Source organism: Coffea eugenioides, chromosome 5 (assembly GCF_003713205.1).
Source record: "Coffea eugenioides isolate CCC68of chromosome 5, Ceug_1.0, whole genome shotgun sequence".
Taxonomy (NCBI): Eukaryota; Viridiplantae; Streptophyta; class Magnoliopsida; order Gentianales; family Rubiaceae; genus Coffea; species Coffea eugenioides.
Window position 1 is genome coordinate 35,043,721 of NC_040039.1, and position 19,377 is coordinate 35,063,097.

A 19,377-nucleotide genomic window follows, 5' to 3' on the forward strand; every position below is an offset into this window, starting at 1 on the left:
TTGGGGGCGGCTGCACCCCCACTACATCCATCCTTGAGAGTTGAGACTACTAAACCAGCGCTCAGCAAGCAGAGTTATTGCCCTGTTGATGGGACCTGCAGTCTTGATATTTGATAACCAAGAAATAGAAAGATGTCCCTTTGAGCTTCATTCTTCCACCTAAAAGAGATGACTAATTAACATAATCATCGTTGCAAACATATTCAACAACATCATTTTCCTTTAATTTTTTTTCCAATTCTTCTGCCAATTACCGCAAATCAAATTGAAGCGGAATTCATATCTTGTTATGTCAAGCGTTTGTTCAAGGGTGACAAAATCAAGGGCGTCATGATGATATGAAATGCTAAAATCTTTCGGAACATCATCAACAATGTCGTATCGAAAAATAGTTTAGATTGAAATATCTAAACGTCCCTTAAACTATTATCGTTGTATGTTTTTTGTCTATGTTTGAGATCAAATTATCCACTCAACAAACTAAAACGTCCAATTTAATTTTAACTGTTCGAGTTAATGATAAGAATAATTACTTCAAATAAGTCTTCATTTTATGTTAAATTTTCAAAATCTGAGTTTTTTCAAGGGCAAGCACTTTCCCACATCTACAAAACTAAGTCCAAATCAAGCATCATTTACACCAAACTGATCATGGAATATTATCTCTATTTCATGCATATATGTGTTATTTCTTTCTCGATACGACACACATGTTCCTTTCTTGTCGAGAATCTTTGACCATGAAATTTGTGAGATTTGGACGTTGATTGGATGAGAAAATTGACGCAGCCCCATAATTGTTTCTGGCACATTATATGTCAAAACTCGAGTGATAGGTGGAAATTTAGGTTAATTATTGTGAATAAATAGCCATAGCCGCCTGCTTGGTGTACTTCGTCGGTATAGAAAACTAGGCGCAGTAGTGGATGAAATTGGGCAGTTGACTAACAAAGCAGGACTTAAAGGTCTCTATCAACGGCTGCCAAACCTAAAGAAAGTGAGGAAGAAGGAAATGAAGCTTGAAACCATTCACCATGATTAATGCGTCCATCCATGCAAGATATCAACCGATTTCTCATGGTTTCTCCCGTTTTGCAGTTGAATATTTATACTAATTCAAAGGAGAGAAGATTCTTGAGTGAGTTTAGGAACAAAAGAGAATAATTTTGGATTCATGATGCATTATTGTATTTTTGTTATTCAGCATTTTATATGTAATTATAAATTAGTATTTTGAGAAACTTTTACAAATAATTTCACTTTCTTCATGTGTCTTAACTTTTGGAGAGAAAAGTTTTTAACCATTATTTCATCTTTACTTCTTGCTTGTGCTCTTCGTTTCATAACACTTAAAATTTCCAAACAAGATAAAAGATTCTCAATTGGTTCCCTTCTAGTCTTTTCCTTTTTCTCTAAATCCTTCTATCCAAAAAGTCATATTTGGACAAGATTGGTTTCCTCTTTGTTAGGCTAGCCATGGAGTATGACTATTTTGAAGTTGAATTTTAACGAATTGACTTCCATAACTTGGAATCCATATAAAAAAGTGGAACATCTTTTAAATTTGAATAATTAAAATGACAATAACTGGTGCCAATAATCCATATATTGAGCAATATAAAAAGGAATTGGTAATGCAGATGGTTAGAAGTATGAAAATTATGTATTGCTCTTGTCTATAACTTTTGGGCTAATCATAATTTGTCCCTCTAAATTTTGAGGATAATTTCACTTTATCATTCTAAACTTCAAAAATATACGCTTTTCCTCCATACTATGGAAGCAAATTACCGTGTCTCTAAGACCCAACTCAGTGTGTAAAGAGATACCAATATTGGACTGAAGAAGAAACTTTGCCAAAGTTGGTGTGATTTTCCATATCTTTTAACCTCAAATTCCAAGCATGACATGAAAGTTTGACACCCATTCTACTTGGGTAACCCAATGTATTCATCAACTAAGTAACATCAGGTCTGAAAACCATCTTTTACTTGTATGTGATTTCAATTAGTTCCATTTGAGTGTGATTTTGAACAAATTCAATGTTGTGTCCCCATGATATTACTATGCCTGGCTTTATTCTATATTCTGCATTATTAAGAGCTCAACAGTTTGGTAGGTACATTAATTTAAAGTGTGGAGAAATTCAAATAGTAATTGTGTCTATTGACTCTATTCAAATTCAAACATATAGGCAACACATTACAAATTTTTGTCCCACAAAACCAATAATGGGTTTTTAGTTTTCCTTTCTGCCTTTTGAACTAATGAAGCTTTACAAAGGCAAACAATATGAAAACAATGACAATAGTGTTGAATCGCGTGGATTGAATAATTCTATGCCAACTCCTAATATACACTTGACTCAAATGCATGTGGTTTGGGATTTATAACCTATGTTTTCAGACTCGGACCGGGTATTGACTCGGTCAAGGTCAGGGGTCAGGGGTCAATGGGTTCGACCGGGGGTTAAATCGGATGATGTCATAAATAAAAATTATTTAGAAATTAAAATATAATATTTAAAATACCTAAGATCATGTTAATATTAACAAAGGTATATTCATATATATTTAATGTTTCAAATGTATTTAACAATAAAATACAAAGAAATTAGAATAATCAATGAGCAATTTATATTATTTAATGAATATTAACAAGTTTAGAATTAAAATTATGGACTTGATTAAAAAAAATACCAAACTTTAGGACAATATTTATAAATTATGAAATATTTGAAATAGATTAATAATTTTTAACAACTTAAGGATCAAAACATAATATTGAAAATGTTTTGACCCTATATCAGATGAAAGTGCTTTGAAGTTTGACCCCACGCCACACCTCTCATTTCTTCCTCTACTCCTGACGGTGTCACTTCATCTTCCTGCAACTCCTTTCTTCATCTTCTACGCCATTCTGCAACTCATTTCTTCTTCTTCATCTTTTTTTTTTTATTTCATTTTCATTCTTATTTTATTAGTTATTTGTTCTCAAACCCATGAAATATCATGCTTTTATCTGATTTCTGCAAACTGTTCTCTTCTCCACGCTCTTTTTTGCATTTTTGGGTCTATTTTTTTCTTTTGAATACAAGATCTAAATTATATCTTATTTAAAAAAAAGGGGTAAAACATTGATTTTTCATGCTTGAATTGAAGTCAAAGAGTGAAAATAGATTTGTAGAGGAGGGAGAGCTCACAAGGATTTGGAGTTAAGAGGTTAGGAAGGGTAAAAAAGAATTTAAAAATGGAGAATAAGGAAAACCCGGTTCGTACAGGTTCTTCAGGTTTCCGGTCAAAACCGGGTTTGACCGAGTCTTGACCAATCCGAGTTTTTAAGATAACTCGGACCGGACACTTGGCCGGTTCTCGGTTCAACCGATCGGACCGGCCGGCCCGGTCCGAGTTTAAAAACATGGTTTATAACAAAAGCTAAATTATTAGGTATATATATATATAAAAAATAAGGAAATCTATATCCTGCCCATGTATCTGGTATGCAAAGAATGACATTAGGGCCATGTGGGCTTCCCAGGGCTTTTGTATAATCGTTTATAAAGTATCAAACAGATTATATGATCATATGCCCTTGTGTAAATCACAGTGGAGACTGAAGAACAGATTTTCTTTTTCTTAATTTTTGTATAAAGGCAAAACTTAGTACAACAGATTAGCCAATCTACCAGCATTAACAATGTTGAAAAGCAATACACACACGTTCATTTATTATATATATGTATATATCTATATATATATCACAAAGTTCATTTATTATACATCAAATTTGATCATGTTTGAAAATTAAACGATGCTTAATTAATTTATTGAGTAATTTACAAGTCTACGTTTTACTGATAGTCTTTAGTGATTATGAAGTAATCTTCCATTTTGTGTCACATAGGATTAGAAGTATCAATCACAATCCAATTATGTTGACTCATCCAAACCTACACACTAATAACCCGCCCATTAATATTGGGTTGGTCTGATTGGCTACCCAATTAAATCCATTTAATTAATGGATAGTGGTTGACTCGATTCACCCATTTATATCTATTTAAAAATAATTATATATTTAAACTCAACTTATAGTGAATGTAAAGGAAATAAATTTGAATTTCTTACCAATTTAATAACAATAAAATATCATCATTTCTTGTCAAATAACATGCGAAAAAAAAGAGATTGAGTTTAAATCCCATGCCATTTATTTTTTCCTGGATTTGTAAAGTCAAAAGAGATTGAGTTTAAATCCCATATGGGCACCCCAAAAAAAAAAATCCCGTATGGGAACCAAAATTTGATGTTAAGCATAGCGTGATTTCTTTTCACTTTTCGATTTCCATTTTGTTATACGTATTTGCAATTGTGTTCAAATGGCATCCAAATTATCACTTAATTATTGTTTTTTTTAGTCCAAAGTTCTAGTTTAGTTAGCCACTAGCCGCGGAGACTAGTGGCTAAAGAGTTGAACTTTCGTCTGATAGACAAAGATCAACCTTGGCTTCTACTAGGTTCTGGGCAGCGGGGGACTAGGGGAAGGGAAAAAGGGTATAAAAAAACGTAAAGTAGATAATCATCCTTGAGAACTAAATCTAATATTTGATCTTCTTCAAACGTGTATGCACTATATCTTAAAAAAAATGTGCATGTACTATAGGCATGAATAGAGAGGCCTTAGAGACATAATATTATGGTTTCTTTCTTAAGCTTTGTTTAAGGTTGCGGTACTTTTGGTAAAAATATAATTTTGGGTGGTAAAAGTACATTGGAAACTTTTGGTAAACACTATCTCGTAAAATTAGGAGTAGAGTTTTTAGTATTAAAAGAATTTTAGTCAAAAGTTCAAATTTAGTACTTTTAAAATAGCTTTTGTGTTTTAAAAAAATAAAACTTTAAGTTTAATCATTTTATCCTATATTATGAATTAAATAAAGAGATAAATATATTTAAAAATTTTCAAATTATACATCATTCAATACAATTACTACTATTGAACTATGTATCCAAACAATATACTTAAACTCACTTAAACACTTAATAAGTGCTTTTATTTAAAGATCTATTGGTGAAGTAGTTTTTACTAAACTGCCGTAGCCCCAAATGGGCCATTAATATTCTTATCATTCTTATAATCAGATATAAATGATTAATTTCCAAAAAACAAAGACCTCATTGTTTCTAGTTTTCCATGTGTTCCACATGTTATTGAAACTTGACGAGGACCGCTTGCAATGCTTGAAGACAAGAAGCATTTAAGTATTTCTAAATGGAAAATCAGAGAACTCTGATGCCAAATCAGTTGTGAAACATGTAAAAATTATCTAAGAAAAGGGATCTTAGCAGGGGTGAAACAACCTAATAGCAATTCATGATGGAATAAATAAGTGAGAATCGATATCCTTTTCCTCCAGAAGATGACTTGTTCTCTTCTTTTTCGTGCAAATGCACAAATCACTTTCTATTCCTAAAATGAAATTATTTATAAGTTTTAACTCTTGTACCAGCTCGAATTATGATACTTTTAATGCATAGAAGCCTTTCTATAAAAACTTCATCATTATCTTTGATGACAGTACTTGCACAAATTGCTTTCAATGATATGAGCGTAGGGAAAAAGTACTAAACTAATATGTGTTTTTCGTTACTAAAACAATCCACAAAAGAAGAAGTAATGCTTTGCTTAATTAAAGCAAATGTTTAAGAATCCAGGATGATTAGCCATGCATGAATGGACGAACATAACCAATTGATATAGTAACCTCATACTACCAAAACGTGAATTGGAATTAAATGCAAAAACATCTTAGATACAAACTACTGAATGTAAAAGCACCCAAACAAAGATTTTGTTCAATACGTTTAAGATTCTATCTGGTTGTTATCTTGAACTGTAAATGAGCAAGACTCAATGCTGGTCCAAATTATTGTGGAAACAGGATCACATCCAACTGAGAAAGAACATTCTAAGCAATTAAACTAGTTGAAAATTGTAAAAATAATCTTAATTAATCAGTTAAAAATCTGGTTAAAAAAGAAAGTATTGAATAAAAATGGTCTAAGCTAAGCCAATGGGGAATATAAACATTAATCCGGATAATTTAAGGATCGTCCTAATTAAATACCATCTGTGAAAGTTCGTAAAATCAATTTTGTTGGCAAGTAATAGAACGAAATAAATACCTTCATTTTATGAGAGTAGGAGATTTGCTAATATATAGTTGATGAGTGTAACTTTTCTAATGAGATAGCAATACATATGATAACATTATTGCAAATATTTCTTGCTTCTATGGATAAAGTATTCATTTCGAACCATCTTTAACACATTGGCATATAGTAATTCCAATCTATTTCCCTTGCATCCTGGGAAAAGGGGGCATGAATGAATGTGAGTTTGATATTGTGATTGCACATTCTCACCTCTATCATGTAGACATTAGTTGCAAGACCTGGTGAGGATTGTTTTGCAAAATTGTTTTACCAACGTAGGTCATTGGTTTCACTTCTAAAATTTTTCTTCTTCATGAAAAAATAAATTTGAGCAGCCACATATCTCGTTCACGTCAGCTACCATTTAATCCTCAATTCCTTCTTCTATTGTATAAGCCTCAGATTCCACAGATGTAACTGTAAAAGTCTCAGATCCCAGAACTTCAGTTTCCATAGACTTGATCATAGAATACTCGTATTTCAAGATCTCAGTTTCTAAATGAGGAACAAAAATCTTAGAATCCTTTGTGGGGGATGATAATGCCATTAATGCAACGATAACAGATCTCATGCTCGGCCTTGATTCAGGTTTTTTATGTGTGCAAAGTTTGGCTAGCTGAAACATCTGCAATTAACCGAATTGTTTTCTTTAAGAAACCAAAGACACAGTTGCAAGAGGACAAGTGCTTAAGTTGTCATGTACTACTTTTTACCTTGCTGACTGATTCGATTGGGTAATTATCCCCAAGTCTTGGGTCAACCAGTTTGCGAAGATCATCATTTGAATCCGGTAGTATTGGAACTTGTTCAAACTGTCATATGAGCAACAAAATTGTTAGGTCCTCAGAAACTGAATTTACAAGCCAACAAATAGCCACCAAGTAAATTTAAAGTCTTGGAAGCTATCCGTATTTCTTAAGAGTTTACGGATACAAATATGGAAATCTCTCAAGTCAAGGAGGTAGGTATCATTTAATTTGTACTTATCGTATAAGTCGTATGTAGTTTAGCATAGAATCTTCCTTTTTTTTTTTAATATCTAACTTTGGTGCATATAGCAATCGAATTTGCCTCATGCATATAAACTTACCAAACCAACAAGGCCCTTAGTATCAGTAGTAGAGCCTCCATCAACTACAGCTGCCTTAGCCGAAATTAGTTCATAAAGCATAACACCAAAGGCATAGACATCAACTTTAGGAGAAACAGTACCACAATTGGCATACCTGCACAAAACTAGAATGAAGGTTGTTATTGCTTCATGCCATGTACATCACATAAAACCAGCAAGAATTCCATCCATGAAAAGTGACTGGCTTGCTCTAGAGAGAAAAAAAAAGGGGGGGGGGGGGGGGCTTATCGTTTCTCTACGTGAAAAGCATCATAGAGAATCCAATAGCCAATAGAGGTATTAAAAATGCAAGGGACCAACCTAAAGAAAAGGAGACTTTTGTGCCAAAACTTTCTCCAGCTTGACTAATGAGTTTAACTGACCCCTATACGTGAATTTCAAACCCCAACAATTTATTTAAACTTAACACCTATGCCAAGTCCCAAGTAGCCACTTAACCAGTTTCCTACTTCAAGTATTTTTAGCACATTTACTTCAAGTATTTGGCATGACTTTCATATTGTGATAGTAGCAAATATCTCTTTATTGTTTGACAAAAGTGCTTATCATTAATCAATTAGTAACTAGTTGTTACTAAATCATGCTAATTCAAATCCAACAAATTCTGCTCCTATCCATGCAAGGTTTGAAAATCAATTTCAAATTTAAGTTCAAGAAGAACTACTACATAATCCCAGAGACAATTCTAGGAAAGAGGTCACAATGCTTCAGATGTGATGACACGCGATTAACTTGTATGTTTGAGACTATGTAAGAAGAACTACTGCACATTACTGTCTTCATCTCACTAGCTTATAGTTTTAAGCCAAGCCTTGTTCTCTTCCTAAATAGTGGCGCCAAAGGAATACATGTACATGTTGACTTTTTGGCATAAGTCTCTGTCCCACATCGGTGGGATAGGTCTTGGGGGGAGTGCTTGAGAGTTATAAATTAACACTCTCCCCTTCCAATTGTAACACACTAAAAAATTTTATATTCTTTTTTCTCCCAAATTAGTAAGAGCAAGTTGCTTAGGCGGTGCTCGGAGATTAGACATATTTGACCGAACTCCGTTATCAATTTTGTTCTTTTCTTATCTCTTTTATTACGCATCTGGTAGTTGCAATTTTGAGTGGGAAATTACCCGGTTTCCCCGACAAGTGGTATCAGAGGCGAAGGTTTATTCTTTGGCTTGTTTGTAATTTGTTATATTGAATACTATCATTCAAGTCCATAATGGCGTTAGACGATTCACCGATAAATGAATCCAGAGCATCGGCTTCCTCGTCCACATGGCCGAGGATTCCAATGTCAAGTTTTAAACTGGCGGTGGAGATATTTGACGGTACTGGCCATTTCAGCATGTGGCAAGGCGAGATCATAGACTCTCTTTTCCAACAAGGTCTTGATATTGCTATTGAAGAAAAGAAACCAGATGACATAGAAGAGAAGGAGTGGAGTACCATAAATCGGTTGGCATGCGGAACTATTCGATCGTGTTTGTCCAGAGAGCAAAAGTATGTTTTCAAGAACGAGTGGAAAGAATTGGAGGAGAAGTTTCTGAAGAAAAATGGTCAGAATAAACTCCTTATGAAGAAAATGTTGTTCCAATTCGATTTCCGACCAGGTATTACTATGAATGAACACATCATTATGTTTAATCAGTTAGTAGCAGACCTGTTAAATTTAGATGTGAAATTTGAATATGAAGATTTGGCTTTGATGTTGTTATCATCCCTTCCTGATGAATTTGAACATTTGGAGACTACGTTACTTCATGGGAAGGAAAATGTGTCTTTAGATGCTGTATGTTTTGTTTTGTATAGTCATGAATTGAGAAAGTAGGATAAAATGAAAAACAAAGTAGCTATAGCAGATAAAGCGTTAGTGGCAAGAGGTCGTCAGCAAAGCCAATCAAAGGGGAGAAGAGAAAGGGCCAAATCGAAAAACAGAGTTGCCAAAGATGAGTGTGCTTTCTGTCATGAGAAATGGTACTGGAAGAAAGACTGTCCAAAGTTGAAGAAGAAAAGAAAGGCTCCTCAAGACGTAAATGTTGCAGAGTACAAAAGTGATATGGAATCAGATTTCTCTTTGGCTGTATCACCTTCAACATCCCACCCAGATGAGTGGATTTTGGATTCAGGTTGCGAGAGTGGTTCTTTGAATTTAAAGAATTTAATGGTGGAGTTATTTACATGGGAAATGACAATCCATGTAAAACAACTGGGATAAGTTCAATCAAACTGCGTAATCATGATAGATCCACCAGAATCTTGAAAGATGTTCGGTATGTACTGAATTTGAAGAAGAATCTCATTTCTTTGGGGGCCTTGGAGTCAAATGGCTTGATTGTGATGATGCGAGATAGAATTCTTAAAGCAATTTCGGGAGCACTTGTGATGTTAAAAGGTGTGAGAAAGAATAATTTGTATTACTATCACGGTAGTACGGTTGTTGGGACAGCAGCAACTGCAACATCTTCCAATGGTAAGAAGGATGTGGAGGCAACAAAATTGTGGGAAATGTGGTTGGGACATGCTGGTGGAAAATTCTTGCAAAATCTTGCCAAGAAAGGATTGTTGAAAGGTACGAAAACTTGCAAATTAGAATTTTGTAAGCATTGTGTTTTGGAAAAATAGAGAAGAGTGAAATTTGGCACTAGCATTCATAATACCAAGGGTATTTTGGATTATGTGCATTCAGATGTGTGGGGACCTGCCAAGACTCCATCCCTTGGAGGCAGGTACTATTTTGTCACTTTTGTTGATGATTTTTTCAAAAGAGTTTGGGTGTTTACTATGAAAAACAAGGATGATGTGCTAGGGGTTTTTCTTAAATGGAAAACTCAGGTTGAAAATCAGACGGGAAGAAAGATCAAGATTCTCCGAACAGACAATGGTAGAGAATACAAGAGTGATCCTTTTCAGGAGATATGCTAAGAGTGTGGCATAATTCGGCACTTCACAGTTAGAAGAACACTGCAGTAGGGCGGGGTGTCAGAGCGTATGAACAAAACACTAGTGGAGAAAGTTCGTTGCATGCTGTCTAATGCTAGGTTAGGCAGAAAGTTTTGGGTTGAAGCTGTGACATACGCTCAACATCTCATCATTCGCTTGCCATCATCTGCAACAGGTAACAAGACTCTGTTAGAAGTATGGTTTGAAAAACCTGCAACAGACTATGATTCTTTGCATATCTTTGGATCTACTGCATATTATCATGTAAATGAATCAAAATTGGATCCACGTGCAAAGAAGTCTCTCTTTATGGGCTTTAATACTGGAGTTAAGGGATACCGTTTGTGGTGTCTAGAAGCAAAGAAAACCATTATTAGCAGAGATGTTACCTTTGATCAATCTATCATGTTGAATAAGATAGTACAAGATGAGACCAGTGGTACTCCGTAACAGGTGGAGTGTACGCCAAAACAGGTAGAGTTTGAGCAAATAATAGTGAGCCAGCAAACAGCACCATCAGTAACTCTCTCATGGTAGAAGGGGAGTCAGATGAGGAAGAGATTTCAACCCAAGAACTTCAACAATAGCAAGAGTCAATTGCCGTCAATAGGTCAAGACGAGAAATTCAAAAACCTGCTCGTTTTACTGACATGGTGGCCTATGCACTTCCAGTTATTGATAATGTTCCATCTACCTTTTCTGAAACAGTTCGAAGTACAAAAAATGATAGATGAAAAGATGCTATAGAAGAAGAGATGCAATCTCTTCAGAAAAACAAGACGTAGAAGTTGACACAATTACTGAAGGGCAAGAAGGCAATTGGATGCAAATGGGTATTTGCAAAGAAAGAAAAATTTCCTGACAAGAATGATGTTCGCTACAAGGCAAGATTGGTAACTAAAGGCTACGCTCAGAAAGAGGGAGTTGATTATCATGAGGTATTTTCTCCAGTGGTTAAACATTCCTCTATTAGAATCCTGTTGGCCTTGGTAGCACAGTTGAATTTGGAGCTAGCTCAACTTGATGTGAAAATCGCGTTCCTTCACGGTGACTTAAAGGAGGAAATGTATATGTCTCAATCAGATGGATTCAAAGTTGCTGGTAAAGAGAATTGGGTTTGTAAGTTGAGCAAATTATTGTACGGATTGAAGCAATCACCAAGGCAATGGTACAAACGATTTAACCAATTCATGATGGGCCAGAAGTACACAATAAACAAATACGACCATTGTGTGTATTTGCGCAAGTTACGAGTTGAGTCCTACATCTACTTACTCTTATATGTTGATGATATATTGATAGCGTCAAAGAGCCAAGTTGAAATTGATAAATTGAAAACTCAGTTGAGTAAAGAATTTGAGATGAAAGATTTGGGAGAATTCAAGAAGATTCTCGGCATGGAGATAAGTAGGGATAGAATGAGAGGCAAGATTTGTCTCACACAGAAGCAGTATATGGAGAAGATACTACAACGATTTGGTATGAATGGAGATTCAAAACTTGTAAGCACTCCGCTTGCTCCTCATTTGAAATTTAGCAGTCTATTATCTCCAAATACGGATGAAGATCGAGCAGTTTGATGTATGCAATGGTGTGTACGAGACCCGACATTTCACAAGCAGTTAGTGTGGTAAACAGCTTCATGCATGATCCGGGCAAGGGTCATTGGCAAGTTGTGAAAAAGATTCTACGGTATATCCAAGATACTGTAGATGTTGGATTAGTATTTGAGCAGGATGAATCACTTGGTCTATGTGTAGTTGGATATTGTGATTCTGACTATGCAGGTGACTTGGATAAGCGACGTTCTACGACTGGCTACTTGTTCACATTTGCCAAGGCGCCAGTTAATTGAAAATCTACATTGCAGTCAACAGTGGCTTTATCTACGACAGAGGCAGAGTATATGGCGATTGCCGAAGCTATGAATGAGGCAATTTGGCTTTAAAGATTGCTTGAAGATTTGGGAGTTGGTCAAAAACACATTGACGTGTTTTGTGACAGTCAGAGTGCTATTCACTTAGCGAAAAAATCAGGTCTTGCACGCAAGAACGAAACACATTGATGTTCGCTATCATTTTGTGCGGGAAATTCTCGAAAAAGAGGAGATTTTTCTCCAGAAGATTCGGACTACGGAGAATCCTGCAGATATGCTGACCAAGGTGGTTACAAGATCCAAGTTTGAACATTGTTTAGACTTGGTCAACATCCTGTACATTTGAGTTGGCACCTGAGGGCGCAAATTTGAAAGAACCGCCAGGACCCTTTGTTATTTTGTTTGAGTGAGAAGGTTTGTATTTGTGGTGGGACTAGAAATTTTGCCAAGATAAAGATTTGTTGACTTTTTGGCATAAGTCTCTGTCCCACATCGGTAGGATAAGTCTTGTGGGGAGTGTTTGAGAGTTATAAATTAACACTCTCCTCTCCCAATTGTAACACACTAAAAAAATTTGTATTCTTTCTTCTCCCAAATTAATAAGAGCAGGTTGCTTAGGCGGTGCTCGGAGATTAGGCATATTTGACCAAACTCCATTATCAATTTCGTTCTTTTCTTATCTCTTTTATTACGCATCTGGTAGTTGCAATTTTGAGTGAAAAATTACCCGGTTTTCCCGACAGTATACACCTCTGGGAGCTGACAAAACCTTGAAACGATACTACATTTTGGGGATTGACTAACACAAAGAAAGAAGTCAAAACTTACTCATTCTCCTCAATTTTGAATACACAGCTCCTTAGCACTGGAAATTCCCGGGAAGAGTAGAACAAACAAGAGAAGCCATGGATAGACAAACAGTTACCTTTTTCACTATAGGCTTTGAAATTCTGACTCTTCTTAGGAAGGGAACTCATAAGATAAGGAAACACCAGAGATAGATTTAGTTCAATTTGCAATCTAGCATAATATACGCCAAACTTAGTTAAAATTATCTAGAAATTGATGTATCAAGGAATTTAAACTTGAAAAAGAAATTATCTACAAGCATTTAAGTAACAGATTTCACTACAAATTCTTTGCAAAACCTAATATTGACATAGCAATGACATAGTTACGTTAACAGTAGTACTAAATTAACTAATCAAAACTTACTCTGGTGCCATGTAGCCAAACGTGCCCACAAGACGTGATTGCAAAGATAAACCTTTGACCTCAGCCAATTTTGCTAAACCAAAATCTGCAACCTACAAAACAAACAATTTAAGCCAAAAATTTGGAGATTCCTGACATGACTCATCATACAACGAGGACCAGGTGATACTACCTTGGCACGAAAATCTTTATCTATCAAAATGTTTGCTGATTTAATGTCACGAAGGATGTAGGCAGGAGTAGTATGCTCATGAATGTACTCAAGACCTCTTGCTGAATCCATTGCAATCTGCACCCTGCTGGACCACGACAGTGTGTCGCACCCTAGAACAATCCAGATATCTTAAGAAACACTCACACTGCTAAGAAGAATTACTGTCTCTGCACAACCATGCTTCAAACTTGTGATTCCAATATGGAATGCTAGAAAAATAAAAAACTGATGATATGTTTCAAAAATTGTGAGTAACAAGATGGACGGGTAAAAGGAACTGAATGATTTATAAAGATGTAGAATAATAACTATAGATTGACATTAGTGGTCCCTAGGTTTTTGTGTCAGTTCCATGTTGGTCCTCATGCTTTGATTTTGAAACTCGTTTAATTTCTTATGTTTATTAGGTTGTGCTGTGTATTGACAACAACCATTTGGCACCATACCAAATACACTCTTGTTGTCTAGCTAATTGACATATTCTGCTCCTGCCAAACTTTACTTATATAGCCATAGTATGAAAAAGAAAAGGTGATTTTGTCAGTAAGAAACACTAAACACCTAAAACATCTTACTTCTATCTTAAGATGTAGGTACTAATTTGAGTACAAATCCAGCTCATAAAGAATTCATCAACCACAATGAAATGCGGCAATACGAATAAAGGCAGAATATGCTAGTAACTTTAATGCTATAGACTTTGCAAAGGCCTACCTTGGGGTTTTGCTACCCCATAGAAAAATAGTGCAAGTAAGGAGGTGTAAGTATGAAAATAGGAGAAACACAAAGCCAACATGCAGCCTACTTAACAAGTCCATGGGAATTCTTGCATAACAAACAGCACGTCAGAATTAGCTAGAATGGTGGCAACTATCTTTAAACAATGATTATGACTTCAAATACGAATTGCTAGCTTACCTGATCCTCGAAGATGCTGGCTCAAGTTTCCATTGTCAATGTACTCATATACAAGAAAAAGGGAACCCTTCACACAATATCCAATTAAGCGCACCTGTTTTTCTCACAAATGATTAGTATTAATTGCCAAAAGCACCAATAGTATCAGCTTATATTGAAAAGACAAATAAAAAATAACACATATTTAAGATATGACCTTACAACAATGTTCTAATTTCTTAAGTCCATTATTAACAGAAAGATATGATAATACTAAAATTTTAAAGACAAAACAAACTACGACCCCGTTTGGCAAATGAGTTTTTTGGATGTTTGTTTAAAACTTTACTGTAACTTACTGTAGAAATTTTTTAAAAAATTTTTAAAGTGTGTTTTTTCGAATATTTTAAAGTGTATAGTTTAAAAACTTTGAGAAAGTTTTTTAAGGTTACTGTAGTTAAAGTTTTTAAAAAACTTGTAGCAGACAAACTTGACAAAAAACTTATCTGCCAAATGAGTTTTAGCAGCATTGTGTGTATAGTTGTTTGTCTAAATAAACTTCCTGAAAGTTGATAATGCTTGTCTAAGCACTCACTATTTTATGTGTAATATTATAATTATTAATGTAATCCAAACAGAATAGCTACCAGAAGGTAATAATAGGCGAATTGCATTGCAGATTGAATGCAAGACAATCAAGAAAATAGCTTAAGGAGGTAGTTGTGGTAAATGTTTTAATCTTTGGGTTGGATAAAATAATTTTAATTTGTGATGTAAAAGTTTTCTGTTAAATCTAAATTTGTTGACCAAGGGATACACATTGAATAAATTTGTTCAAATACCATGATTGCAGGACTGCAGTAGGGTCTGATGTCTTAGCATTATAGAGATATATACTAGGTTTAATTATAAAGAGAAAACCTACGAATCATAATAATTAACTAAATCATCAGACTCATTGAAGTGTGATCGTGAGCTTTTTCTGCTTTCACTCTTGTTTGCATGTGTGTTTATATCAACCATAAGCAACAGAACCACTGCTGTATAATTTAGCAAACATTTAGACCAACAGTCGTGGGTATTTTCCTAGTTAGAATGAGCTAATTGTGACTAGGAAAATACACAAAACTCTTGGTCAAAATTTGCTTAAAGTCCACAGCAGTACTTCTACTGCTTATGATTTATTAACAGAAAATAAGCGCATAACTGAATTTGCAGAGAATTGTTTGCCTTCTTCATTAAAGTTCATGATGGAAAAGAAATCCATTAGATGCATGCGTTTAAATACAGTGTCTCTGGAAAATGCTGAAGGCGGAGAAAACATACGGTATTGAAATCTTTCAAATCGAGAATAGACGGGATGTTAAAATAAATACTACATGAGTGAAAGTGGTATAATTTCTGCACGTAAAAATAAGAAAATCAACAGCTAAGTAAAAACACATCCAAGAAGCATAAGATAGTTTATTACCAGGTTCTGATGATGTACATGTGTTAAAACCCTAAGTTCAGCAACAAATTCTCTTTTTGCTTTCAAGTCCATTTTCTTGATTGCTGCTTTCTGCACCAGAGTTGGGTGTTAGGAAAAATATAATACATGCAGCTATCATAAAGAAACCTAAAATAAGAGAAAAAAACCAACTTTTTTTTTGGCACATGTACAACAATGGACAAAAATAAGGCAAGGGTTACCAGAAATAGGTATATGAGATGTTAAATTGTGTACCACTGATAATAAAATGTTAGAAAAAGGGTAGCAATTCAGTAATTCAGAGACATGTTCGATATAATTCGAGAATGCTCTAAATAACATGACGAAGCTACTCAAGTATGAACAAAAAGACATGGATCCTTGTTCACATCAATCCTGAAAAAATTTTTTAAAAAAAAGTTTAGTCCTGAAGTAGAATTTCATGGTGCTCATATTACCGGTTTAAACTCTAACATTCTTTCTTTTTTTTTTTCTTATCGCAACGGTAACATTCCTATAAGCTAATCTATCCTTGATTCTTGCTTCGCGGATCATTCCTATTTATGGTGTGCTCTCCTCCACCCTACGTGATCCGCCGACTACCTCCCCTCCTCCCTACCAATTGTCCGATTCCAAGGAAAAAAAAAATCTGGTTGCTCCCCCAGTGCCATCCCCAACTCTGTAGAACTGAATAAACAACACACTAGAAAAGTGTCACAAATAAAAACAACCCAAAGCCTGGTGAACTCCATTCCCACACTAATCTCCTGCCTCCAACAGATCACTATTCCACATCCACCAGCGAGCATGGTTCAAAGTCGCGGTCGCGGTCACGGTCGCGGCTCGGAACGTTCCACATCGGTCTCGGCATATTGGTCACGGTCTCGGTGAGACACAAAATTTTAAAATATTTAATATTCTAAAATTTGTAAAAAATATGATAAACAAAAATAATTAAAAATTAGTAAAAATAATAAAAATTCAAGTTGACTCGGGATGACTCGGTGTGACTCGGCCGTTTGAACCCTTCACGGTGACGTCTCGGTCTGTCACGTATCTCGGAACGTTTCGGTCGCGGTATCGTCTCGGACTAGGCCGAGACGGAGACGACTCGGCCGAGTCTTCGAACCATGCCAGCGAGTGGCTGGAACCATATCACCAAGCCACCACTTTCCCCACTTCCCCACATCTCAACTCCACGCCATCCTAGGCCTCCTTCCATCTAGTCACTCAATTACTGTTCTCGTTCCATTTTTCCCTCCTTTCCTACCGGCAACTATTTAGAGAAGATTGAGAAAATGGGAAAAATAAAGAGAGAGAGAGAGAGAGAGAGAGAGATTGTAATCAAGTGTTTGCCCTTCGTTGATTGTTTGGACAAAAATCATGCCCCTAGTATGTGGTGTTTTCCAATCTTGCAAGGCTTAAAACTAACAGGAAAACCAAGGGACACAATGGTGTTTTATCCCTAATTATTTATGCTAATGGTGGATAGGGCAACTCATAAGTCATCTGCTAGCAAATGCTGATTCCATGTTAGAAATTGTCACTGATCATCATTGACCTTACATAGTTAAGGAGTTCAACATCCATATTGTTGAAACTAGCTGCTCACTGATCACTACCACACGACCTTTCTTTAAAGCTTGTCAATTGTCAAACTAGAAGATATGAACTGAGTGCCATTTCATGAATAAAGAACAAAAGAAATATTGTAACAACTAGGGCTGTGGGAGTGAATTTTAGGGAAATAGAGCATCCCTAAATTCAGCATGATGTGGCTGATAGAAAAGAAGCTAGCCCTTTCAGTTGGAGGTCAAGGAGATAGGATCTCAGCCTGTCTTCTAAAAAGATGTGTATGAGAAAGAAATCCTGAATTCTTTAAATAAACAAAAGTTCATGTCAAGGAATCAAAAGCTCCACCATAAGTATTTTAGAGATAGAGTGGTTTGCACGGGTCTGACTTCTACTTTCCTATGTACATGATAAGAAAAAATTTGAAGGTAAAGAAAAATTAATTGCAAAAAATAAAAATAAAAAAGCAAACTGGTGCGAAAAGAAAATCTGATTTCATACTCTACCCTTATTTTTTTCTTTTTATATAATCAACTCGAGTTTATGGGGAAGTCAAATGAACATAACCAGATTATCCTCCAGGGGAGCTTCAAGGGAACCTGTCCACCCATCATTTGCCAAATTCAAGGTGGCTCATTCCCCATACAGCTTACCATTCAAGGTCAAGTGAAAATCTTACTCTGATTCAGTAACCAAGGAACTTAACTAAGAAAGAACAAGAATATGTGCAAGCAATTTCATCTTTCCTTATGCTGCTTTATAGAGAAAGAGATCAACAAACCTCGCCCCTAAGCTCGGCATAATAAACAGAGCCAAAGCCGCCTTGGCCTATCTTATTCGCCAAACTGAAATCTTTAGTAGCTATTGCAAGCTCTTCATACGAGAACTCAAAAGATCTCTCAACAACTACTCCAGCAAGGCCTGGAGAAGCCCTTTTAGCATCATTAACAGACTCTGGAGCTTTAGCTGCAGTATCTTCAGGGTTTCAACCAATGAAGAGAAGAAGAGGATATGGAGTCATACAACCAGCATAGAGGAAATGTTGTACAGGAAAAAACAATAAAAACACGCACAAATATTAACTAACCATGAGCTAGTATTTGTGCACTGCACAAATATTAACTAACAACTCAAAACATAAAAATTCCAAATACTGCCAATTAGCTTATTTTTTATTTGGGGAAATCAAGGTTGAAATAGGTCCAAGGGCCAAGGCTACCCTTCGTACTTCCATGACCAACTTCCGGAGGGCACCATCAGAATCAATCACAAATACATCAATAATTTCAAAAAGCATCCTAAATCTGCAAATGTAAAGCTTAACAATCATATTAAATATGTGTGTCCAAAACCAAGGAAAATACATAATCTTAGAGAGAGAGAGAGAACTACCAGAAGCAGCTCGGTTGAATTGATCTTTGGGTGATATTTTGTGTGCCTTCCTCTTTCTGTCAAACACAAGGTACAAGCAAGCTGAAAAAAACAACACTCCAAGCACTGCAAGAGATATCCCAGCAATAGCTCCACCTGACAATAAGGTTGCAAAAGACAAGCTTAAGTAGAATGCAAAGATTCCAATGTCAATCTTCAAGTACATCCAGTAATTGGGAATCAAGAAAGCTAATATTGAACCACTTCTACAACAAAATAGGGGAATAATATATTGAAACTGATGTAACCTTATAAATAGTTGCTAATTAGGAAGTTAAAAAATTGTAAGAAATACTTGACCAAAGCAGGGCTTGGAAGTTCTTTGAGCCACGAAAAGATTCATGCATATTGTTAAAAAATTGTAAGAAAATTATGAGGGATGAAAATTCTTTGAGCCAGGAAAAGTGGAAAACGTGGG

At 35.5% G+C, this 19,377-nt stretch overlaps 1 protein-coding gene across 1 annotated transcript; it reads right to left on the minus strand.

Moving 5' to 3' along the window:
• Window positions 1-6,579: 6,579 nt before the first annotated feature.
• Window positions 6,580-19,125, minus strand: LOC113771450 (chitin elicitor receptor kinase 1-like). Its single transcript, XM_027316028.1, has 9 exons — window positions 18,921-19,125; window positions 18,310-18,503; window positions 15,957-16,046; window positions 14,507-14,600; window positions 13,547-13,698; window positions 13,375-13,466; window positions 7,306-7,441; window positions 6,929-7,027; window positions 6,580-6,840 (listed from the first exon to the last, which is right to left on the minus strand). The coding sequence occupies exons 1-9, from the start codon at window positions 19,123-19,125 to the stop codon at window positions 6,580-6,582; spliced, it is 1,323 nt and encodes a 440-aa protein (XP_027171829.1).
• Between the last annotated feature and the right edge of the window lie 252 nt (window positions 19,126-19,377).